The sequence below is a fragment of the Aethalodelphis obliquidens genome, unplaced genomic scaffold, assembly GCF_003676395.1.
Source record: "Aethalodelphis obliquidens isolate GAN/ISIS:26980383/991018 unplaced genomic scaffold, ASM367639v1 scaffold51, whole genome shotgun sequence".
Taxonomy (NCBI): Eukaryota; Metazoa; Chordata; class Mammalia; order Artiodactyla; family Delphinidae; genus Aethalodelphis; species Aethalodelphis obliquidens.
The window spans coordinates 10394802-10420731 of NW_020837995.1; the positions used below are offsets into that span (position 1 = coordinate 10394802).

The window sequence follows — 25930 nt, forward strand, 5'->3', positions numbered from 1 at the left end:
GGGCACATAACAAAAGAAATAGAAGGAAAGCTTAAAGCACTGAAGGCACCCTACTGGGAACAAATGGTCAGATGATTAGAGCTCTGAGGATACCTTGAAGAGCAAAACATTTCTAATGTAGCAGAATAATTTTCTAATTCAGGACCACGGTTGCTCTAAATCCTAAACTTCAACAGACTGGGATAGCAGAAATAAGACAACTCAAGGCCTTTTTTTTTTGGTAACTGAATTCATCATATCACATTTGGCTAAAATAAATAATAAGACCGGAAAACTCAATTCAGTTACTCATTCAAATAGATTTCAGAATATAAATCATTAACCTTATAAATCAAATATACATATACACATATATGTATGTATGTGTAAATAAATAAATAAAACTTGTGGTCCTCATCCTTTTTTATAGCCCAATACTACTGAGGATTAAAACACTTTCACTTTCCAATCAGAACAGGAGCTCACTGTGCAGTAATTCTCAAACTGAAAAGGAAGCAGAGCAAAATCCGAAAAAAGCTTCCAGATGATTCTGACACTTCCCTCTAGGAAGACATGATCCATATCTCTCCACTGATAATCACTGGAAATCTAGTATATATATGACTCCTTTAATTCTTCTATTTAATAATGTATTCTTAGAAAATACAAACTTATCTAAAGAGTCCAGGTTTCTCAAATTCGGGTAACGTGCACCCTCAGGGGATGCAGCCATATGCCAGAGAGAGTTTAAAGTCAGTTGATAAATGTGGCACAGCTTCCTGGAGAATTTTACTCAGAGTTAGACATTTAATATAATATTTTATAATACAATGAACACAAAGAAGTTAGAAAGCAAAATTCACAGGAACCTTTATGATAAATCAAGAGAATACAAAGAAATTGGGGACTTATGGCTGACACTTTAAGACTGTTCCCAGACCTCTTGAGAACATGCTCATACTTTGCTGCAATAGGAGAAATTGCTGAAATAGTGTGAGAAACACTAGAAGCATAACATCATCAGGAAGGTGAATCTTCCTTGAACGGAAGTAGAGAAAGGGAGGAGGTTGGGGGAAGGAGACTGGTGAGGGGGATGTCGCGGGGGGGGGGGGGGGGGGAAGAAAAGAGGAGGGAGGACCTGAGGAAGATCTGGACAGATAACAATGCAATATTACTTTTTATGTGGCTACTGTTGTTGATTATTTGTGTCAATTTCCCTTCTGATTGCACTTACGAATAAGAGGTAGTTGTTTTTCTTAATCTTAATTCTAATGGGATATATAATAAAATGCTTTTTCTAAAACATTCAAGACAAAAAAACGTACATAAAAATCAGGTACTATGTCTGGGTAATGAGATTCTGAATTATTCAGACTTTCTATTTTCTGTAATTTCCAAACTTGTATTATGATATGTATTACTTTTAATAACAAGAAAAAAATTAACAAAAATGTGTTATCTAAAATAAATTAATTGTATACATAAGCATGTGTAGTCCCAAAAATGTGTGATGCAATAATCCCACCACCTGGAACATCCTTATTCTTTTTTTTTTAAATACATCTTTATTAGAGTACAATTGCTTCACAATGCTGTTAGTTTGTTGTACAACAAAGTGAATCAGCTACATGCATACATATATCCCCATATCCCCTCCCTCGAGCCTCCCTCCCACCCTCCCTATCCCACCCCTCTAGGTCATTGCAAAGCCCCAAGCTGATCTCCCTGTGCTATGCGGCTGCTTCCCACTAGCTATCTATTTTACATTTGGTAGTGTATATATGTCAATGCTACTCTCACTTCACCCCAGCTTCCCCCTCACCCCTGTGTCCTCAAGTCCATTCTCTATGTCTACATCTTTATTCCTGCTCTGCCACTGGGTTCATTAGTACCTTTTTTTTTTTTTTTAGATTTCATACATATGCGTTAGCATATGGTATTTGTTTTTCTTTTTCTGACTCACTTAACTCTGTATGACAGGTCCATCCACACCACTACAAATAGCTCAATTTTGTTTCGTTTTATGGCTGAGTAATATTCCATTGTATATATGTGCCACATCTTCTTTATCCATTCATCTGTCAATGGGACATTTAGGTTGCTTCCATGTCCTGGTTATTGTAAACAGTGCCACAATGAACACTGTGGTACACATCTCTTTTTGAATTATGGTTTTCTCAGGGTATATGCCCAGTAGTGGGATTGCTGGGTCATATGGTAGCTCTATTTTTAGTTTTTTAAGGAACCTCCATACTATTCTCCATAGTGGTTGTATCAATTTACATTCCCACCAACAGTGCAGGAGGGTTCCCTTTTCACCACATCCTTTCCAGCATTTATCGTTTCTAGATTTTTTGATAATGGCCATTCTGACCGGTGTGAGGTGATATCTCATTGTAGTTTTGATTTGTATTTCTCTAATAATTAGTGATGTTGAGCATCTTTTCATGTGCCTCTTGGCCATCTGTATGTCTTCTTTGGTGAAATGTCTATTTAGGTCTTCTGCCCATTTTTCTTTTTTCTTTTTTTTTTGATACTGCTCTCCTACACTGACTGGGCTTGGCCATGTGACCTACTTTGGCCAACGCCGCCCATATTTTAATAGTTTGTTTTTTTGATATTGAGCTCTATGAGCTGTTCGTATATTTTGGAGATTAATCCTTTGTCCCTTGATTTGTTTGCAAATATTTTCTCCAATTCTGAGGGTTGTCTTCTCGTCTTGTTTATGGTTCCCTTTGCTGTGCAAAAGCTTTTAAATTTAATTAGGTCCATCTGTTTATTTTTGTTTTTAGTTTTATTACTCTAGGAGGTGGATCAAAAAAGATCTTGCTGTGGTTTATGTCAAAGGGTGTTTTTCCTATGTTTTCCTCTAAGAGTTTTATAGTGTCTGGTCTTACATTTAGGTCTTTAGTCCATTTGGAGTTTATTTTTGTGTATGGTGTTAGGTAGTGTTCTAAGTTCATTCTTCTACAGGTAGCTGCCCAGTTTTCCCAGAACCACTTATTGAAGAGGCTGTCTTTTCTCCACTGTATGTTCGTGCCTCCTTTGTCATAGATTAGTTGACCATAGGTGTGTGGGTTTATCTCTGGGCTTTCTATCCTGTACCATTGATCTATATTTCTGTTTTTGTGCCAGTACCATACTGTCTTGATTACTGTAGCTTTGCAGTATAGTTTGAATTTGGGAGCCTGATTACTCTAGCTCTGTTTTTCTTTCTCAAGATTGCTTTGGCTATTTGGGGGCTTTTGTGTTTCCATACGAACTGTAAAACATTTTGTTCTTGTTCTGTGAAGAATGCCATTCATAGTTTGATAGAGGTTGCACTGAATCTGTAGATTGCTTTGGGTAGCATAGTCATTTTCACAGTATTGATTCTTCCAATCCAAGAACATGGTCTGTTTCTCCATCTGTTTATGTCATCTTTGATTTCTTTCATCAGTGTTTTATAGTTTTCTGAGTACAAGTCTTCACCTCCTTAGGTAGGTTTATTCCTAGGTATTTTATTCTTTTTGTTGCAATGGTAAATGGGATTGTTTCCTTAATTTCTCTTTCTGAACTTTCATTATTAGTGTATAGAAATGCCACAGATTTCCGTGTATTAATTTTGTATCCTTACCAAATTCATTGATTTGGTTCTACTAGTTTTAGTAGTTCTAGTAGTTTTCTGGTGGCATCTTTAGGATTTTCTATGTATAGTATCATGTCATCTGCAAACAGTGACAGTTTTACTTCTTCTTTTCTAATTTGTATTCCTTTTATTTCTTTTTCTTCTCTGATTGCCGTGGCTAAGACTTCCAAAACTGTGTTAAGTAAGAGTGGCAAGAGTGGACATCCTTGTCCTGTTCCTGATCTTAGTGGAAATGCTTTCAGTTTTTCACCATGTAGTATGACGTTTGATGTGGGTTTGTCATATGTGGCCTTTATTATGTTGAGGTAGGTTCCCTCTATGCCCACTTTCTGGAGAGTTTTTATCATAAATCAGCATTGAATTTTGTCAAAAGCTTTTTCTGCATCTTTGACATGATCATATGGTTTCTATTCCTTAATCTGTTAATATGGTGTATCACATTAATCGATTTGTGTATATTGAAGAATCTGTGCCATCCCTGGGATAAATCCCACTTGGTCATGGTGTATGATCCTTTTATTATGTTTTTTGCTAGTATTTTGTTCAGGATTTTTGCATCTATGTTCATTGGTGATATTGGTCTATAATATTCTTTTTTTGTGATATCTTTTTCTGATTTTGGTAACAGGGTGATGGTGCCCTCATAGAATGAATTTGGGAGTGGTCCTCCCTTTGCAATTTTTTGGAAGAGTCTGAAAAGGATTGGTTTTAGCTATTCTCTAAATATTTGATAGAATTCGCCTGTGAAGCCATCTGGTCCTGGACTTTTGTTTGTTGGAAGATTTCTAACTACAGTTTCAATTTCATTACTTGTGATAGGTCTGTTTATATTTTCTAATTCTTCCTGGTTCAGTCTTAGAAAATTGTACCTTTCCCAAATTTGTCCATTTTTTCCAGGTTGTCCATTTTATTGGCATTGAGTTGCTTGTAGTAGTCTCCTAGGATATTTTGTATTTCTGCAATGTCTGTTGTAACTTCTCCTTTTTCATTTCTAATTTTATTGACTTGAGTCCTCTCCCTCTTTTTCTTGATGAGTCTGGCTAATGGTTTATCAATTTTGTTTATCTTCTCAAAGAACCAGCTTTTAGTTTTATTGATATTTACTATTGTTTTCTTTGTTTCTATTTCATTTATTTCTGCTCTGATCTTTATGATTTCTTTCCTTCTACTGACTCTGGGTTTTCTTTGTTCTTCTTTCTCTAGTTGCTTTAGGTGTAGGGTTAGATTGTTTATTTGAGATTTTTCTTGTTTCTTGAGGTGAGATTGAATTGCTATAAACTTCCTTCTTAGAACTGCTTTTGCTGCATCCCATAGGTTTTGGGTCATTGTGTTTTCATTGTCATTTGTTTCTATGTATTTTTTTATTTCTTCTTTGATTTCTTCAGTGATCTCTTGGTTATTCAGTAGTACACTGTTTAGCCTCCATGTATTCGTGTCTTTTACAGTTTTTTCCTGTAATTGATTTCCAATCTCATAGTGTTGTGGTCAGAAAAGATGCTTGATACAATTTCAATTTTCTTAAATGTTCCAAGGCTTGATTTGTGACCCAAGATGTGATCTATCCTGGAGAATGATCCATGTGCACTTGAGAAGAAACTGTATTCTGCCACTTTCGGGTAGAATGTTCTATAAATATCAATTAAATCTATCTGGTCTGTTGTGTCATTTAAAGCTTTGTTTCCTTATTTATTTTCTGTTTGGATGATCTGTCCATTGGTTTAAGTGGGGTGTTAAAAGTCCCCTACTATTATTGTGCTACTGTCGATTCCCCCTTTCATGGTTGTTAGCATTTGCCTTATGTACTGAGGTGCTCCTATGCTGGGTGCATAAACATTTATAATTGTTATATCTTCTTATTGGATTGATCCCTTGATCATTATGTAGTGTCCTTCCTTATCTCTTATAACAGTCTTTATTTTAAAGTCTATTTTATCTGATATGAGTATTGCTACTCCAGCTTTCTTTTGATTTCCATTTGCATGCAGTATCTTTTTCCATCCCTTCACTTTCAGTCTGTATGCGTCCCTAGGTTTGAAGTGGGTCTCCTGTAGACTGCATATATATGGGTCTTGTTTTTGTATCCATTCAGCCAGTCTGTGTGTTTTGGTTGGGGCATTTAATCCATTTACATTCAAGGTTATTATCAATATGTATGCTCCTTTACCATTTTCTTAATTGTTTTGGTGTGTTTTTGTGGGTCTTTTTCTTCCCTTGTGTTTCCTGCCTAGAGAAATTTCTTTAGCATTTGCTGTAAAGCTCGTTTGGTGGTGGTGAATTCTCTTAGCTTTTGCTTGTCTGAAAAGCTTTTGATTTCTCTGTCGAATCTGAATGAGATCCTTGCTGGGTAGAGTAATCTTTTTTTTTTTTTTGGCGGTACGCGGGCCTCTCACTGTTGTGGCCTCTCCCGTTGCAGAGCACAGGCTCCGGACGCGCAGGCTCAGCAGCCATGGCTCATGGGCCCAGCCGCTCCATGGCATGTGGGATCTTCCCGGACCGGGGCACGAACCCGTGTCCCCTGCATCGGCAGGCCGACTCTCAACAACTGCACCACTAGGGAAGCCCCTAGAGTAATCTTGATTGTAGGTTTTTCTCTTTCATGACTTTAAGTATATCCTGCCACTCCCTCCTGGCCTGCAGAGTTTCTGCTGAAAAATCAGCTGATAACCTTATGGGGATTCCTTTGTATGTTACTTTTTATTTTTCCCTTTGCTGCTTTTAATATTTTTTCTTTGAATTTAATTTTTGTTATTTTGATTAATATCTATCTTGGTGTGTTTCTCCTGGGGTTTATTCTCTGTGTTTCCTGGACTGGGTGACTATTTCCTTTCCCATGTTAGGGAAATTTTCCACTATAATTTCTTCAAACATTTTCTCAGACCCTTTCTTTTTCTGTTCTTCTGGGACCCCTATAATTTGACTGTTGGTGTGTTTAGTGTTCTCCCAGAGGTCTCTGCGATTGTCTTCAATTCTTTTCATTCTTTTTTCTTTATTCTGTTCCTCAGCAGTTATTTCCACCACTTTGTCTTCCAGCTCACTTATTCTTTCTTCTGCCACAGTTATTCTGTTATTGACTCCTTCTAGTGTATTTTTCATCTCAAGTTATTGTGCTGTTCATCACTGTTTGTTTGTTCTTTAGTTCTTCTAGATCTTTGTTAAACATTTCTTGTATTTTCTCAGTCCATGCCTCCATTCTATTTCTAAGATTCTGGATCATCTTTACTATCATTACTCTGAATTGATTTTCAGGTAGATTGCCTATTTCCTCTTCATTTATTTGGTCTTGTAGGTTTTTACCTGCTCCTTCATCTGTGATATGTTTTTTTGCTGTCTCTCTTTTTTTTTTTTTTTTTTGATGGTTGGGATTGTGTTCCTCTCCTACTGGTTGTTTGGCCTGAGGCTTCCAACAGTGGAGTTTGTAGGCTGTTGGGTAGACCTGGGTCTCGGTGCCGAGATGAGGACCACCGGGAGACCTCCGATGAACAGTCCTTGGGGTTTGAGGTTCTCTGTTAGTCCAGTGGTTTGGACTCGGAGCTCCCACCACAGGAGCTTTGGCTCGATGGCCCCCAGCTCATGAACCAAGATCCAGCAAGCCGCATGGGGTGGCAAAAAAAAATAAAATAAAATAACGAAGAGTAAAAAATAAAATTAGACTAGGAAACTAACAGATATGTTAGAAAGACTATAAAAAAATAAAAATATAGATGAAACAACAACCAGAAGGTAAAACAGAACCACAATAACTTAAAAAAAAAGGTGGAAAAAGCCTTAGCTGTGGTGGGCAGGGCCTAGGGAGGGATGGGGTGTGGGCAGTGGGTGGGGCCTATGCTTAGGACCCACAGGGCTGGAAAAGGCCCTGGGGGGTGTGGGGCTTAGGCTCAATGGAACAGAAGGGGTCCAGGCGTGCCTCTGGTCTCAGAGGGTGTGAGACCCGGCCTGGGAGCCCAGCAGGCTTTGTGGGCCCTAGTGGGTGAGGCAAACACCCTCTGCTCCTCTCCCACTCCTGCTCCTCCGGTCCTGGAGGGCCCCTCCCGCCTGCCTCTCCTGTTCTTCCCCAGGAGGGCCTCCCTCCTATGCCCCCAGGACCCACGTGGCCTGGAGGGTTCTTTGGAGGGCAGGGGACCTGACCTGGGAGCTCAGCAGGTTTCCCAGGCTTGAGTGGGCAGGGCAATACCCTTATTCTTTATAGCAATCATTCATCTGACACAGACATAATGCCTTAGGGAAGCACCCCTCCTCTTATCCTTAGCACAAATGCAATCAATAGCTTTATCATATTTATCTCCACATGAAATCCCAGTTTGCCCTTTCAAAGAAAATGCAGGCAAAGTCCAGTCTTTGAAAAACAAGAACTATTTGCAATGTGATATTGAGGACTGAGAAGCCTGATTCCTTCTCAGTTAATAAATGGTAAATTAATGGATCAATAAAGCACTTAACCAGCAGAGCACAATGACAATGCTGGCTTTGCTGATCCAAAGATAGACTATTTACGGCAAAAGAAACTGCCTCACTTCAGTGATAAGTAGATGCAATAGAGGAAAAGAAATGCACAGGCTCTAGATTTCTCTCCTCTTCTGGGGGTTTTTTAGCAGCATTGGTAGAGGGGAAAAAAAATTACATTGCACGCATCCTTTGGAGAACAGAACCAAAAAAAGAAAGATCAAATAAAGAGAATCAGTTGAAGAAACTTCAGAGTTTTAGGCTGTTTTCACCACTTATAAGATACTAGGATGACTCAGGAGTGCCCCTTGGTCGGCTACCCCAGGGGACCTGAGGCAGTGTGAGGCAGCATGGTTGCTCAGCCACTGTGCTGCCTGATACCAATGTCATTTCTTCCAGGTGCTCATCAGCCCACAAGGTAAACTGGCAATGTCTAAGCTTCTCGATGCCTCCTAAAAAGCTCAATGAAAAAGGTAAGCAACATTTCCTTTTTGCCATAACAGGACAAAGCATCATAAAGGAAATAGAAGTTCTATTAACATAGAAGTAACGTTGAGTACAATACAAGAATGAAGAAAAATGCGATAATTATAAGCAAACGCAGTGTGTCACTGAGGTACATGTAAAACCACTTTCATTTACATGATGCTTTACAATTTACAAAACATTCTCACAATTACCTCATTAAAATCTTAACAACACTGTGGGGTAGGCATTTTCACCATTTCACAGAAAAGAAAACAGGTTTAGAAAGGCCATACAAATGGTGTGTAGCAAAGCACCAACTGAAACAGCTCTTTTAAGTGCCATTTCCACCATGTTAGAGCTACAGCCAGTCAGCAGGTGTTGAGCTGCACCCCACAGGCCTGCAAGCCCTGTATTTGCCAAGCCTCAAGACTGAAGAAAGAGCCAAGAGACAGTGACAGAGACATCAGTGGTTTATTGGAAAGGGAACCTTACATGTCCGCAGCAAAAGGGTCCTGGAGCAACACCCACCGGTGCATGGCAGACAGCAGGCAGGTCATGGCAGCAATCTTCACTACTAGGGGAAGAAGGAGGCTACCACTGATAGGGGAAATTGATGTCAGCTTGGCTCATCAGTTACCAGAGAAACCAGCAAATGGGGCACATCCCTCACAGCCCCTCAGATTAATGACCATCACAAGGGCTGATGTTTCCCTTTAATAAACTAGCAGGTGGAGCTGTTCTGGCCTAAGAACTAGAATCACAAGCTGGGCCAGGGGGCAAGGCCATCCATGTGAGCAGGGTGTAGATGAAGCAGGGACTGGTCGAGCAGGGGATGTATAGAGAGCAAGAGAACAGCCATCTTGAGTGGTCTGACCATATACCAGGCAAGGCAAAAACAGTATAAAGTTGAAATTATCCTTGAAAGCTTCTTAAGATGCCCATAAATAAAGTACAGGATAGTAGTTGTACTAGATGCAAAATAGCTAGATTTTTTTCTCCAGCATTGGGAGAGACTTCTATTTCTTCAGATTAATGTGAATGAAGCTACCTACATTTAAGGGTTATATTGTACCCCCAAAATTACTGTCCTTTTAAACATTAGAATCATAGTCAGTGCAGCCTGATTGCTGTGAATGAGAAAAAGACTGAGGGAACAACAGATTCACAAAGGCACACAGGGCATGGCTGAGCCAAAGGGCAAGCAGAATCACAGACACGTTAAAATTGTTCCATCTCCTGCATATGCAGTTGAATTTAAGTGAGTCAAGTAAACATGGATGTTCTGTGACTCTACTGTATTCTATATAGTTATATCAAATACCCATTCATTGACTCAGACATACACTGAATGCCTACTACGCTGGGTGCTAGGAGTGCAAGAGTGAACAAAACAGTTTTGTCTTCAGAGAGTTTGCATTTAACAGAAGCAATAATCAGATTAAGCAGATTTCATTCAATTTGGCAAACTTTTATTAAATGCCTATCATTGTGCTAACTTCTTGAGAAAACTGAGATAAATGTGCAAGGTACTGGCTCTAATGGAATTTATCTAGTAAAGAGAGAAAACAAAGTACCGCTATAAAAGTTTAGCATAAGAAATGACTCCTGTCTGAAAGGAATCAGAGGAGACTGTGGCATCTGAGTCGGGCCTTCAATTTCATAAGACAAGCAGCGTTATGAAACACAGGCATACCAGGCAGGACAAGCTGGAAGAAGTGCTAGGAGTCCAATTTGACTGCACTGAGGGGTACTTATGGAACACATAAGTACAACTGAGAATGAAAGGAGATAATTAAAAGAGGGGAAGCAAGAATTCATCCACTTCTCTCCATCTCCACTGCTTATATCCAAGTCAAGACGATCATCATTCCTTGCCTAGGAAGATGCTATCTCCCAGCCTCCCTTGCAGTTAGAATTGAACCAATGTGAATGGGTTCTGGTCACAGGGGTATATGCCCAAGTGTTTAGATCACTTCCAGGCCTGGTCTGAAACCCCTAAACCATCATCCATACTTGCTCTTCCCTTTCCTGATGACTGTAAAGGCCGTGGATTAAAGACAGCAGTGTCAGAATATGGGTGGAGCCTGGATGTTCAAGATACCACTTGAGAGTTGCCCAGGAGAGAGCCCAACTTAACTACACTGTTTTGTGAGCAAAAAATAAACCTTTGTGGTGTTAAGACACTGGTTTTTAAAACATTTCTCTCGGGCTTCCCTGGTGGCACAGTGGTTGAGAGTCCGCCTGCCAATGCAGGGGACACGGGTTCGTGCCTCGGTCTGGGAAGATCCCATATGCCGTGGAGCAGCTGGGCCCGTGAGCCATGGCCGCTGAGCCTGCGCGTCCAGAGCCTGTGCTCCGCAACGGGAGAGGCCACAGCAGTGAGAGGCCCGCGCACCGCAAAAAACAAAAAAAACAAAAAAAAACAAAAAAAAACATTTCTCTCTTTCTAAGGCATAGCTCAGCCTCTCTCAATACCTTCCTAAGTAGTCTCTAATTCTCTGCCTCATCTGAACACACACAACTACAAAAGCAATCCTCTTCAAACACAAATTGGATCACCATGCTCCTGTTCATTAGACTCCAAGGCTTCCTGTTGCACTAGAATAAAATCAAACTCCTTAACAAGGCTGACAAGGCCCTGTATCACCTTGGCCTCTGCCTTACTTTCCAATCTTGTCTCAAACCACTTTCTCCCCTCATTTGCTACATTCTAGCCACTTGTCTTCTTTCCGTTCCTTTCTCACATCAGAGCCTATGCTCATGTTCTTCCTTTTGCTTGTAACCTTCTTTCTCTTGTCTTTGCTCTCCACATGGCTAATACAGTTCCATTTTTTAGGGCTCAGCTGAAAGGGCAGCTTAAGCGAGAGAGACCTTCCCTCACATTTTATTTTATGGGATGTTCCCCCTTGTTACTCTAGCTCAACCTCTTGTTTGTTTGCTTCACAAGCAGCCCATCTGTGCCTTCCGAAAATTTTAACTTTGTCATTATTAGAGTCAGGGGATCCTAAAATGGCTCTAAGTCCCCCAAAGCAAGAGGCAAGCCTGCTAAATTTTGATGTAATCTCTGTATAAATAGTCCCATTCCTAAACCTGGAAAGTATATTAACAAGATTAATGACATTTAGTTGGCTTTGGATTTCCTCACGCATATCCTCTGATTTTAGCAATGCTGTGTCAGTGTGTGAACTGGCTGATATACACATTTTAGTTTCAGGCTCACCAATGGTGTGTATATTTATGGGTTTCATTAGTCTTCTCAATTTGCTAAATGATGCTTAACATAATCTGACACTCTAATAAAGATACCTTTTTTTGTTCTTATGTCAGGATCATGTGATCCTATTAGTTACTGACGATAATTTCTGATAATTTTTCATATAACTTTTTAGTTCTTCCCTGAAATTTTATTAGCCACTCATGTTAGTATTTACTTAACAGTGCCTGCTGTGTTTGTGGCCACCTCTCTAAGGAAGCATGTTGGTAAACTAGAAAGAGCTTGGGCCTTTTTGAATGAGTCAGAAATGGGTTCAGATACCACCTCTAGCACCACTAGTTTTCCCAGGCAACATGTCTAAATTAAGTTTTTGTAAGAGAGGGATAATACTACTACCCAGGTGTTATTGTGACAACGCTGTGTATCATTACTGTGATAATAATGTGTAAAGGTACCAAGGATTCTTCTTTATCTAATCTGATGCTGCTATCTTAGTTTCCCATTAACTAGTAACAGTGTCACCTACAGGAGGAGTCCTGTGGTGGAATTCAAGGTTGATAATATTTTCCTAGGCACCCCTCAGAAATATCTCCCTTTCTCAAAACACTTTAAGAGGATTTATTTAAATTATAAGGTGGCAACAATAAGATCGAATGTTTTAATCACTATCTACATTTCTGAAAATGTTGACCCAGCACTTTTTTTTAACTTTTAATTTGAAATAATTATAGATTCATAGGAAATTGTAAAAATAGTGCAAAGAAGTCTCCTTTACCCAGTTTGCCTCAACAGTAACATCTTAAATAACTAGAGTACAATGTCAAAAACAGGAAAATGACATTGCTACAACCCAGACAGTTTATCAAATTTCACCAGTTTTACATGTACTTGTGTGTGTATAGTTCTATACAATTTTATCACCAGAGAAGATTCATGGCCCAGCACTCGTCTCTTATGGTTGATATACTCTTTCAAAATTTAATAACAAAAACAATCCACAGGTTCTATACCTGAGGATTCAACCAAGTAGATCAAAAATATTAAAAATACAGGAAGTTCCAAAAAGCAAAACTTACCAGCAACTATTTACATAGCATTTACACTATATTAGGTATTATAAGTAATGTAGAGATTACTTAAAGTATGCGAGAGAATGTGCATAAGTTATATACAAATATTATGTCATTTTATATAAGGGACTTGAGAACCCATGGTCCCCAGGGGTCCTGGAACCAAATCCCCTGCAGATATTGAGGGCTGACTGTATTCATAATAAGATATCTGCTTTAATCTTGACTATAATTCTAACATCTTCACCTTAGTTTAACAGACAGAAAACATAATTTATGCACTCATGAGAGCTGATTTTTCTTATATTTCCTGAGTAGGAGATTATTAGGCAAAGTAAGATGCAATTCCATCTTCCTAACATTTGTTGAAAATTTAGGTGCCAGGCACAGTGCCAGGGTAGTATGGAATAAAAAAAACAAAATAAGACATGTCTGTACCCCCAGGATTTAAAAGCCAGTAGGTAAGACAGACATACATAAATACTAAGTATAAACTTGGATGTAATTTCCCAAAACACCATAAAGCTTTCCAAAAGCAAGTGTCAGCCTTTATTCAACCTGAGACATGCATAAAAGATTCCCGGTAGAGAGCAAACAGCTCTCCTCTCTAGGTCTGCACATGCTGTCAGAGCGAGCACTAGCAGGTTACTGGTAATGTGCTGGCCATATGCAACTTGTTAAGATAATGTTCTCTGGCAAGAAACTATGATGTTTAAGGATTCACAAACACAGACATTCACAGTGAAAGCGGCTTTGGAAAACAGCATCATTTAACACTTTGATTATAAAATATATTTACTTTGGTCTTGTCTCAGAATATATAAAGTTGGAGACATACTGTTATTTGACTTTGGATAACACTAGGGAAGCAGTCACACTAAGTACTGGTATGCTTGCTGTTGGAGGAGGTTTGTTGTTGTTGTTAACTACACTGGTTGTTCAATAAAGAATTTAAAATTCTGAAAGAACAGTAATTAAAGTCATATTCAGAATTCCAAACTGTAAAATTAACCATCAGTTCACAAGAACATTCAGATTCAAAGTAGAGGGGACTTCCCTGGTGGCGCAGTGGTTAAGACTGTGCTTCCAATGCAGAGGGTCCAGGTTTGATCCCTGGTCAGGGAACTAGATCCCACATGAATGCTACAACTAAGAGTTCATATGCCGCAACTAAGGAGCCCGCATGCCGCAACTAAGACCCGGCGCAACCACATAAATAAATAAAATAAAAATTAAAACAAACAACGTAGAGTAATTTTTCTCAAAATGAAGACTGCAGCAGAGCATTGTGAGGAAAGCAAGAGACAGAAACTGCAAAGGTCAGATCTTTTTGGAACCTGACATCACACTGATACTAGTCATCAGAATACACTCGTCACTTACGCCAACATCTTTTTCCCAATTATCATTCTCCCATCTACCTGTCCTCTGCTCCCACTCACTGCTTACGGAAAATCAGAGAGCAAAAAAGAAGCAGATTATTTATAGAACCTGTGAAACAATGAAAATGTTATGCCTGCTCTCTCTCTTCCTAAAATAGGGAAATTACTATATTTTGTTTTGTTATCAGGTGACAGAAACACAGAGATTCCCCTTAGAGAATGTTCAACTGAAAAACCTGAGAACAATACTTTGTTAATTTAAATTAAATTAATTATAGGTCTAAGTTTCAAACTTTAGCTGGTGAACATTAGTCTTCTTTAGATTGTAGGCATAACTAAGCAGAGAATGTAATTAAAATTTTTTTTACTATGTAAACTTTAATATTCACATGCAAACTTTGTCAACCAAAAAATTATTAGCACCCAAGATGAGAAAGTTGTAACAATTCCTAGCTCCTCCTGAATCTAGGCTTACAAGTAAAATTTCATTATTTTATTGCAAGTAACATGAACTCCTGCATTTTAGAAAACCCATATAAAATATAAATGAGAACATATTCCAAAGTGACTCATATACAATGTATTTCCTCCATTTGTTAGCCTATACAGTTTATAACTCAAATAGCCATGTAGAAAAGAATAACACAGGCTCACCTACTTAAGGTCTCTAAGGACCCAAGGCTGTATGTTGCCTCTCTGCTTTATATTCTGTACGTATTATACAAAAGCTACATTTTCACAAAGAACTAGTTATTATATGCAAAAAAGTTCACTGTGCTGTAGACAATCTTTTAGTCTTTTGACACTGACAACACTTTAGAATATGAAACTTTCATTAACAGGCAGTAAAGCCTATATGTTGTCCTTTGTAGATAAAAATGATACACTAATATATATTTTATTATTATTATTATTAATCAATGTGTGCTTTGCATTTATATTTTCAGTAGTAGTGATTATCTCGCATTAAGCTCTGACCAAGTTCCCCCTGAGAGCAACAGAATCTTCTGAAATCTAGCTGGTTGGGGTTAGGGATGCAATTTGTGGTAATCCTAGTCACCCTTGTAAGGCCTTATTAACTGATGCTCTGAGGAAATGTTTCACTCACCACAGACAAAACGGAGCCAGTGATCTTCACTGACTGCTGTCCCATAGCATATTAACATACAATATGCAGCCCTCAAGCCCTCGACAGACACATTACCTAGCTGGACATTTCCTTCTGGTCAATAAATTAGCTATAGGATTTTCATAATTTGAACTATCAGCAATTCTATACACCAGAAGAACCACAGCAGGAACAGTTAAAATGTTACATGATGAACAAACCTAAAACTCTAATGAAGTATGTTCGTCCAGAAGGGAGGAAACACACACACGTGCGCTCACGTGCGGACGTGGACCCTGTCATCATCAGTCAATTTAACCACATTTCTCAGGATGTATTAAAATAGTATTATTCTAGGGACTTCCCATACTCATTTATAGCACCCTCAACAGTACAATGAGTGAAGAAAGACTAAATGAGAGAGAATTAACCCACAGAACTCACAAAGATGATTACCTGGTAGTCTGGTTTTGTAAAATAATCCAAAGAGGAGATGTGGTCCAGAAAGATGCTGAATTCTGGAGGGAGATGTTTCAACATAAGCCTGTGGTCATACCTCTCCTTAATAGAGCCCACTTGTTCCTGGGAAGTAAAGAGAAAAGGAACCGAAGTCAATTTCTCTTGGCAGCTACACATTAAGAGCCTCTCAGTAACAGTCTCAAGGGTATGTACTACAGAATGAGACAGTGGGTAATTAAGCATAAAGCAAGAACTGAGCTCTTACTAATAGCTAACAGCCTAATGCACACTGCTTTAAGGCGGCAGGGGGAGGGGACTGTAGTGCAGAACCAAAGGGGTAACACAGTTCTGCATCAGTGAACACATAGCTCCCCAAAAGAAAGAGCTGAACTTAAATCTGGTCTACTTTTCTTTATCAACACATGCATTTATAGTTTTCAAATTGAACAATAAGTGACAATTAAAAACTAAAAGCCTAATTGACTTATAAAAAAGAAAAAAAGAAAACTAGTAATAATAAAACCTAAGAGGGAGGGCTAGAAGTCAAATCAGAAATGACAATTGTACTTAAATTTGTATCTATTCTCCATGTACATAAAAAAAGTCATAACATTAATTACATCTCTAATATCAGCACATAGAAAGAAAAATATACATATTGGGATACAGTGAAAATGTTTGTAACTTTTAATTCTTATGCATAAGTATAATCTCAACAAAAACGCCTACCCAGAAATTTTTACTCCTTCCCCTACCAAAACTAACATTTCCATTTCTTTTTTAAAGGCTTTATTTTTTAAAAAAATATTTATTTATTTATTTATTTGGCTGTGCCGGGTCTTAGTTGTGGCATGCGGGATCTTTAGTTGCAGCATGCAGGCTCTTAGCTGTGGCATGTGGGATCTAGTTCCCTGACCAGGGATCGAACCCAGGCCCCCTGAATTGGGAGCATGGAGTCTCTTTGTTTTTTTTTTTTTTTTTTTTGCGGTACACAGGCCTCTCACTGTTGTGGCCTCTCCCGTTGCGGAGCACAGGCTCCGGACGCGCAGGCTCAACGGCCACGACTCACAGGCCTAGCCGCTCCGCGGCATGTGGGATCTTCCTGGACCGGGGCACGAACCCACGTCCCCTGCATCGGCAGGCGGACTCTCAACCACTGCACCACCAGGGAAACCCCGGGAGCATGGAGTCTTAACCACTGAACCACCAGGGAAGTCCTACCATTTCCATTTCCAAAATTACCTTGTCCTTTATTTTTCTCCAAGGCAGCTGACCAACCACAAATTCCACCAACATGTAGAATAAGGACCAAAGGTCATCATGTCTTCCCATTTCCTTCATAAGCAAAAGAGAATTCAGTCACATTACATTACCACTCCTTGTGAGTACATTACATTGTCTAAGGCCTAACTATTGTGTTTCATTTTCCTATAAAACTATCTGGTAGCTATATCTATGTACCTGTATAGCTATACAGCAATCTACATGACACAACAGATATACTGAAAAACTTTTGATACAAAGAATATCCCAAAACCCAGAAATGCTGGAAATAATTAAGAGCCCATTAATTAATAAATGAGTTCACTAATTAGTAAAGGAAGGTGGTTGCCAAGGGCTTTGAGGAAAGGGGAAAGGGGAATTAGTGTTTAGTGGGTGCAGAGTTTCAGTGTTGCAAAATGAAAAAGTTCTAGAAATCTGTTGCACAATAATATGAATATACTTAACACTACTGAATTGTACACCTAAAAATGGTTAAGGTGGTAAATTTAATGCTATGTGGGTGTTTGGTTTTTTTTTTGCGGTACGCGGGCCTCTCACTGTTGTGGCCTCTCCCGTTGTGGAGCACAGGCTCGGAACACGCAGGCCCAGCAGCCGTGGCTCACGGGCCCAGCCGCTCCGCGGCGTGTGGGATCTTCCCGGACCGGGGCACGAACCTGTGTCCCCTGCATTAGCAGGCGGACTCTCAATGACTGCACCACCAGGGAAGCCCTGTTATGTGTTTTTTACTACAATAATTAAAAAAAAAAAAAAGCAAAGGAAATCTTAAGAGCCAAAATTAAAAGAAAGCTGGAAACATGAGAAGCAACCTAATACTGAAGCTCTGGCTTTGGCTATTTTGGGGGCATTTGTCATAGGTTTACCAACATGGGTTTTATCAATCATGAAGGATGAAGGGGACAGGATTTGTAACTTCCCCACCTCTACCCCCAACATATAGCTAGGACCCTCAAAGGACTATCTTTAGTGCAGATAAAGTGAGTGGTTAAAAAAAATTTGCCCTGAGAATCTGTTACCATAGGACTACCCCTCACTCAGATCTGGGGTTTAAATTTATATTGTTTGTGTGGTCCAGGAAAACAGGCCCAGAAATTAAGTGTTTTCTGGGTGATCCTGTCCTACAGTAATGACAGATGCAAATGAAAATCCTCTCAAGATACCCTTAAATTCAGACCTCATTGAATTCCTAGAGATAAAGCCCCACCAAATATAAGTTCATTACTTGAAATTATAAAATATATTAGAAAGCAAGCTACCATAAACTAACGGCAAGAAAAACTATAAAGAGCAGAATTAGATATCCAAGAATTTCAGAATGGAATTATAAGATATAGAATATGAAATAAGATATTTAAAATGTTTAAAAAATAGAATCAAAGTCACAAGAAAGGAAGCATATTCTCTCCCCCCGAATAAAAAGACCAATTAGATTTATAAAAGGACTAAAAAGAACATTTAGAAATAAAAAGCACAAATATGTAATTAGAAACTGAATGGTTAGGGAATTCCCTGGCAGTCCAGAGGTTAGGTGCTTTCACTGCCAAGGGCCTGGGTTCAATCCCCGGTCGGGGAACTGAGATCCCACAAGCTGCGTGGCATGGCCAATACACTACCACCACCACCACCAACAAAAACCCACACTCAATGGACAAGGTTAAAGGCTGATCAAGCACACCAGAAAAAAAGAATTAATGAACTGGAAGACAGATCTGAAGATATTATCTAGAATGCAAAAAAGAGACCAAAAGAGAAAACCTGAGAGTGAACTTAAAAGGCATGGAAGATGTAACAAGAAAGTTTAGTATGCATCAATTTGGAGATATGAAAATAAAGGTACAGAGAGAAAGGAAAAGAGGCAACATTTAAACAAGCAATGTCTGAGAATCTTCCAGGATAGATGAAAGATGTGAATGTTCAGGAAGCAAAACAAATCTCAAAACAAAGTAAATATAAAGAAATCCACACCAAGGCACATGCAGGACACCAAAGACAGAGAAGATATCAAAAGTAGTCAAGAAAAAAAGGACAAATTAAATACAAAGTAACAACAATACATGGACAAAGATCTCAGTAGCAACCATAGAACCAGAAGAAAGTAAAATAATTTCTTCAAAGTATTGACATAAAACAAATATTAACAAAGGATTAAAATGAAGGAAAACAATGAGATGAAGTAAACAGAGTTCATCAAGTATTTTGAAAAGTCCTTGTATTGTTTGGGAATTATTTACATTAAAAGTTTAAGATTCTCTAAATAAACTTGCTTTTACTTAAAAAAAAAAAGTTTAAGATTTAGGTACCCAAAAAATAGAAATGCAGTGTATTAAGTTTAGAAATTATCCAATCATGGTCACAGAGTATGGAAGAAAGAAGTATATTTTAGAATTACCTGGGAATTCTTTTTTTTTTTCCCTGGGAATTCTTTTTAAATTAGACAAGACACTCTCAAGGTTCCACTAGCTGCACTCCTGTGTCACCACATACACTGACAATCACTGTTGTGAAGCTGTGTTACTGTGTAAAGCATTCTACTCCTCAGGTGTGTTGGGAGCAGAAATGAAGGGTAAGAACCACTGCTATATACTATCAAATTTCTCTACCAAGAATAATAAGCAGATTAACAGAGCAACTGATAGAGCACTCTATGCTGGAAAGGCTTTTAGAAGAAATCTCTACTCTTCAAATTAAAAAAAAAAAAATATATATATATATATATAAAATCTCTTTCTAGCAGCTATTTTGAAAATGTTTATATAGCTATTATGATCTCTGAAAATGTTTATGCTTATCTCAAAAAGAATGTCCTATTCCAAAGATTCCAATGTGGACATATTCTTTAATAGAATTAATTAGAAAGCATAGTACTTCTAAACTTTCGCAAGAATCTATCTGGAAGATGCGTACCTCTTTTCAAGGTAGAATAATTAACTAAATACCATAAAATAAAACAACACTGAATCAAACCAAATGAGTTAAAATGCTCAGCAGAGTGCTACACACTGATAAAAATACTTTTCCTATTTTCAATTTATAATCACATCCTAAGAAACCAAATTAACTGAAGCATAGCATATAAAACCACAGCATTCTCTTCCTATTACATTTAGCATTGGTCAAGTTATTATTATTTTTTTAATTTATTTATTTTTGGCTGCGTTGGGTCTTCGTTGCTGTGTGTGGGCTTTCTCTAGTTGCGGTGAGCGGCGGCTACTCTTCGTTTAGGTGCGCAGGCTTCTCACTGCAGTGGCTTCTCCTGTTGCGGAGCACAGGCTCTAGGCACGCGGGTTTCAGTAGTTGTGGCGCATGGGCTCAGTAGTTGTGGCTTGTGGGCTCTAGAGCGCAGGCTCAGTAGTTGTGGCACACAGGCTTAGTTGCTCCGCGGCATGTGGGATCTTCCCAGACCAGGGCTCAAACCCATGACCCCTGCATTGGCAGTAGGATTCTTAACCACTGTGCCACCAGGGAAGTCCTGGTCAAGTTTTTATTAAAGCAGTTTTGGCTTCACAGAACAAGAATAAGGTAACAAAAGACCAAGAAAAGATTTCTATTTATTTAATCAAGGAATCACTTGTTATATTTCTCAACTCTGTCCAAACAAGTTCAACAGTTGAGAATCCATAAAGTACCCACCCACCTTTCCTATTCATAACTAAGGTTCAGGATGAGGAAAAAAAATTTAGAGCAAAACAAAAGGATCAAAGTTAAAAAAAGAGAGAGAGAAATTTTTTTAATTTAACCCAAGAGGAGAGGTATAATGTACTAAGACGAAAAAAAAATTTTAAGTTGCTATATTTTAGATCTTCATGAAAACAAGTTTGATGGAGAAGGGAATATCACAGATTAGATGTATATTACAGATAAAATGACCTCCTTCGTTAAGTACTGATAGCATGAATTCCCAAATAACTTCTTGAAATAGAACACAGATATTTTCTTTCTTCAAAATTCTATAGTAAATTTAATACTTATATCTAATTAAGGACACAAGATTCTCCATAGACATATATATAATTAGCCATTATATTTTCTGCCAAATTAAATTTTATTTTCTATGCAGCTGCACACATCTATTATCTATCCACTATGCATCATACCATGCATTAGTATTTCTAACACCTTTCCTTCTGCTCCCAAGCACTTTCCACACCTCTGTACTCTAATGTAAAGAAGTCAATCTGATTCAAGCATCAGCATGCTTATACAGCCATGACTCTAGTTCAGATACCTACCCTGTTCCGATGAGCATTGATTGATGCATAACGAACTGTCCCTCGAAAGCCTGCCACAGCTCGAGGCTACAAAACCAAGCAAAGAATAGTAACTGAGCTTTAAATAGCATAAGATTCAGCACACTTAAGCCCATGAAGTAGAAAGGAGAAACGTGTATTACTGTGAGGAAAACACTACTTAAATTTCTAACACTTTTAAAAATTGTGAGATTATAAAAATTAGAGAGAATATCTCTAAATCATATGTTTAAAACGTATTAGTTATCAGTGAGTCCCATTTTAGTTACCGATGAATCCCATTTTTTCCTACCATTTTAAAATAAAGTAGGATTTATGACAAATAAACTCTGTACATTAGAAAACATAAAAGCTTTCATGACAAGCATCATAGTATATACATTAATATTCAGGCTCTGGTTACAAATAAGTATATTAAGACCATGAGGTCTAAGTAAAATAAGACGCCAACATCTTTGTGTCTTGGCTATATCATTCAAACTCAATTCAAAGATGGTGGCAACTTGTACCTCTCCCTGCACATGTAATTCACATATTCATAAACTTAAATTATTGGGTACTATTACCCCAAGAGTTCCCTTAATGCCCTTTATAGTCAATCCCCTTGACTCCCAGTTTCTGGCTGGCAACCTCTGATTTCTGTCCCTCCTTAGAACTTAGAATTGTCTAGTGTTTTAGGTTTAACTATTCTAATTACTGTGTAATGGTATCTCACTGTGGTTTTAATTTGCATTTCGCTAATAACTAAAGATGTTCAGAATTTGTTCATGTACTTATTTGCCATCTGTAGTATCTATTCTTTAAAGAAATGCCTATCCAAATCTTTTGCTTATTTTTATAGGTTTGTTTTTTTATTATTGAGTTTTGAGAATTGCTTATAGATTTTGGATATAAAGTCCTCTGTAAGATGTGTGTTTTGTAAATATTTTATTCCAGTCTGTGATTTGACTTTTCATTTGCTTAACAGTGTGTTTTCAAAATGCAGAAGTGTTTACTTTTGATGAATTTTTAATTCTTTTTTTTTTGTACCACATGAATATATTTCCAAAACTTATGTTTAAAAACATCTTTAAAGAAAAAGAAAGTAAAAAGTGAGAGTGGTTAGTAACCTAAGAGCATGTTTTATTAAAATAAATACCTAGAAGCCAAAGCAATCTTGAGAAAAAAGAACAAAGCTGAAGGTATCATATTCCCTGACTTAAGACTATACTACAAAGCTACAGTAATCAAAACAGATGGTACTGGCACAAAAAATAGACACATAGCTCAATCGAACAGTATAGAGAGCCCAGAAATAAACCCACACAATTACAGTCAATTAATCTATGACAAAGGAGGCAAGAATATAAATGGAGAAAAGATAGTCTCTTCAATAAGTGGTCTGGGAAAACTGGACAGCTACATGTAAAAGATTGAAATTAGAACATTGTCTCACACCATATATAAAAATAAACTCAATATGGATTAAAGACTTAAATATAAGACCAGAAATCATAAATTACTTAGAAGAAAACATAGGCAGACACTGACATATATCACAGCAATTTCTGAGATCTGTCAGGTAAAGGAAACAAAAGCAAAAGTAAACAAATTGGACCTAATTAAACTTAAAAGCTTTTGCACAGCAAAGGAAACCACTGAAAAAATGAAAAGACAACCTACTGAATGGGAGAAAATATTCACAGATGATATGACCAATAGGGGTTAATATCCAAAATATATAAACAGCTCATTCAACTCAGTATCAAAAAAAAAACCCGATTAAAAAATAGGCAGAAAACCTGAATACATATTTTTCCAGAGAAGACATATAGATGGCCAAGAAGCACATGAAAAGACACTCAACACTGCTAATCATCAGGGAAATCCAAATCAAAACCACACCTGTTAGAATGGCTATCATCAAAAAGAACACATATAATAAATGTTGGTGAGGACAGGGAAGAAAGGGAACCCTCATACACTGTTAGTGGGAATGTAAATTGATGCAGCCACTATGAAAAATAGTCTGGAGATTCCAAAAAAAACTAAAAATAGCTCATAGACAATATGATCTAGAAATTCCACTCCTGGGTATATATCCAAAGAAAATGAAAACACTAATTCAAAAAGATACATGCACCTCAATGTTCGTAGCAGCATTATTTACAATAGCCAAGATATAGAAGCACTCTAAGTGTCCATCAACTTATGAATAGATAAGGAAGATGTCACACACACACACACACACACACACACACACACACACACAGGAATATTACTCAGCCTTAAAAAGAATAAAATTTTACCACTTGCAACAACATGATGAACCTGAAGGGTATTATGCTTAGTGAAATAAATCATATAGAGAACGACAAATACTGTATGTTATCACTTATATGTGGAATCTAAAAAATGAAACAAACAAATGAATATAAAAAAACTGAAACAGGGGGCTTCCCTAGTGGCGCAGTGGTTGAGAGTCCACCTGCCGATGCAGGGGACACGAGTTCGTGCCCCAGTCCAGGAAGATCCCACATGCTGTGGAGCGGCTAGGCCCGTGAGCCATGGCCTCTGAGCTTGCGCGTCCGGAGCCTGTGCTCCGCAACGGGAGCGGCCACAACAGTGAGAGGCCCGCGTACCGCAAAAAAAAAAAACAAAAACAAAAAACTGAAACAGACTTACAGACAAAGAGAATAAACTGTGGTTACCACTGGGGAGAAAAATGGGGAGGGGGTGAGACAGGGGTAGGTGATTAAGAGATACAAATTACTATATATAAAATAAATAAGCTAAAAGGAAGTATTATATAGCGCAGGGAATAGAGCCAATATTTTATAATAACTATGTAATAAAGAACTATGTAATAAAACCCTCAATGGAAATAAGAAAATAGATCAAATTCTGGAATGGTAACATTTAAAATTTTTTCTTAAGTAGGACACTATAGCCCTAGGCACTGGAAGTTTCAGCTGAATGGTTAAGAAGGAAGCAGCAAGAGAAAACATGGCATTCCAAGAGCTTAGACACAAAGGGCCAATGTAAGATGCCAGCTCAAGGGCTAAAGAAACTGAGGCATCCTCTAAACCAGGAGGGAAAACATGAACATGCAGATTCAAATCACTAAGTAAATAGAAGTTCAACTCCAAAACTGTATGGACCAAAGTACTGCAAATATATATACAGAGACACACACTACTCCTTTTTTTTTTTTTTTTTTTTGCGGTACGTGGGCCTCTCACTGTTGTGGCCTCTCCCATTGCGGAGCACAGGCTCCGGAGGCACAGGCTCAGCGGCCATGGCTCACGGGCCCAGCTGCTCCGCGGCATGTGGGATCTTCTCGGACCTGGGCATGAACCCGTGTCCCCTGCATTGGCAGGCGGACTCTCAACCACTGCGCCACCAGGGAAGCCCACAAGTCCTTTTTATCTCACATCCCTATTTGATACAACTAATACATCTTAAAGGTCATAGACAGTAGAGGCTCTCCCACGTGCCACAACTACTGACGCCTCCACGCCTAGAGCCCGTGCTCCGCAACAAGAGAAACCACCACAGTGAGAAGCCCGCGCACTGCAACAAAGAGTAGCCCCCACTCACCGCAACTAGATAAAGCCCGCACGCAGCAACGAAGACCCAACACAGCCAAAAATAAGTTAATAAATAAATTCATAAAAAACAAACAAACAAAAAACAGTAGAGGCTCTCAAAACCAACCACATAAACAACTTGCTAGTATCGCTAGTGTAACAGATAGGATCCATCATTCCCTTTGTAATGCATTCTGACTGACAATCCTATATCATAAGTTTGGAAAAATAAATACACATTTATGTTTTGAGGGAGTTTCTCTGTGGTGATGGAATAGTTTTATATCCTGATTGGGCTGTTGGTTATATGAATCTACGTGTGTGATAAAATTTCATATACCACCCCTCCCCTGAAAGGAAAAGTGTATGTAAAAAATAGTGAAATCTGACTCAGGTTTGTACTTGAGTTAATAATAGTATACCAATAACAGTTTCTTAGTTTTGACAACGTATTATGATTATGTAAGATGTCATCATCGGGGGAAGCTAGGTGAAGGGTACATGATAACTGTACTATTTTACAACAGCTCCCTGAATCTGCTCCATACTCCAAAACAAGTACCCTCGGGCCTATAGAAGAACGAAGAAAGCAAAGTAAGGGACTGGTTAATGCAAAATATAGAATGTAGGTTATGGCTGCAATGGCCACTATAATAGCAACTTAAAACTAAATGAAATTTAAAATTCAGTTCCTCACTTGCTCTGGCCACAATTCAAGTGCTCAATAGCCACATGTAGCCAGTGGCTATCATATAAGACAGTACACATACAGACACTTCCATCTTCACGGTAAGCTCCATTGAAGGAGCTCGAAGAAGGAAAAGGGATGTGATCAGGAAGTGATCGACCCACAGAACACTTCTAAGGTGGTAATGAACTATTTCTTAACTTAGATGGAGGCCATGGATGTTTTGACATTCTTCCTTAAAATTTTTATATATGTTTTTTACACTCTTCTAGAATACACATAGCAAGGCAAAAAAAAAAAAAAGGAAATATTGGTTTTTGCAGATAACATGATGGCATACCTAGAGAATCCAAGCAACTCAATTCAAGTTTCTTAAAAGCAATAAATAAACAAAATT

At 38.2% G+C, this 25930-nt stretch overlaps 1 protein-coding gene across 4 annotated transcripts in view; it reads right to left on the reverse strand.

Moving 5' to 3' along the window:
• Nucleotides 1–25930, reverse strand: part of TTBK2 (tau tubulin kinase 2) — a 145782-nt gene that overhangs the window by 36913 nt on the left and 82939 nt on the right. For all 4 annotated transcript variants that reach the window (XM_027084066.1, XM_027084067.1, XM_027084068.1 and 1 more), the window contains 3 exons: nt 21259–21324; nt 16991–17083; nt 15746–15871 (listed from right to left, as the gene is read on the reverse strand). In XM_027084066.1, coding sequence (XP_026939867.1) covers nt 15746–15871; nt 16991–17083; nt 21259–21324 — 285 coding nt within the window. The remainder of the gene's footprint in view (nt 1–15745; nt 15872–16990; nt 17084–21258; nt 21325–25930) is intronic.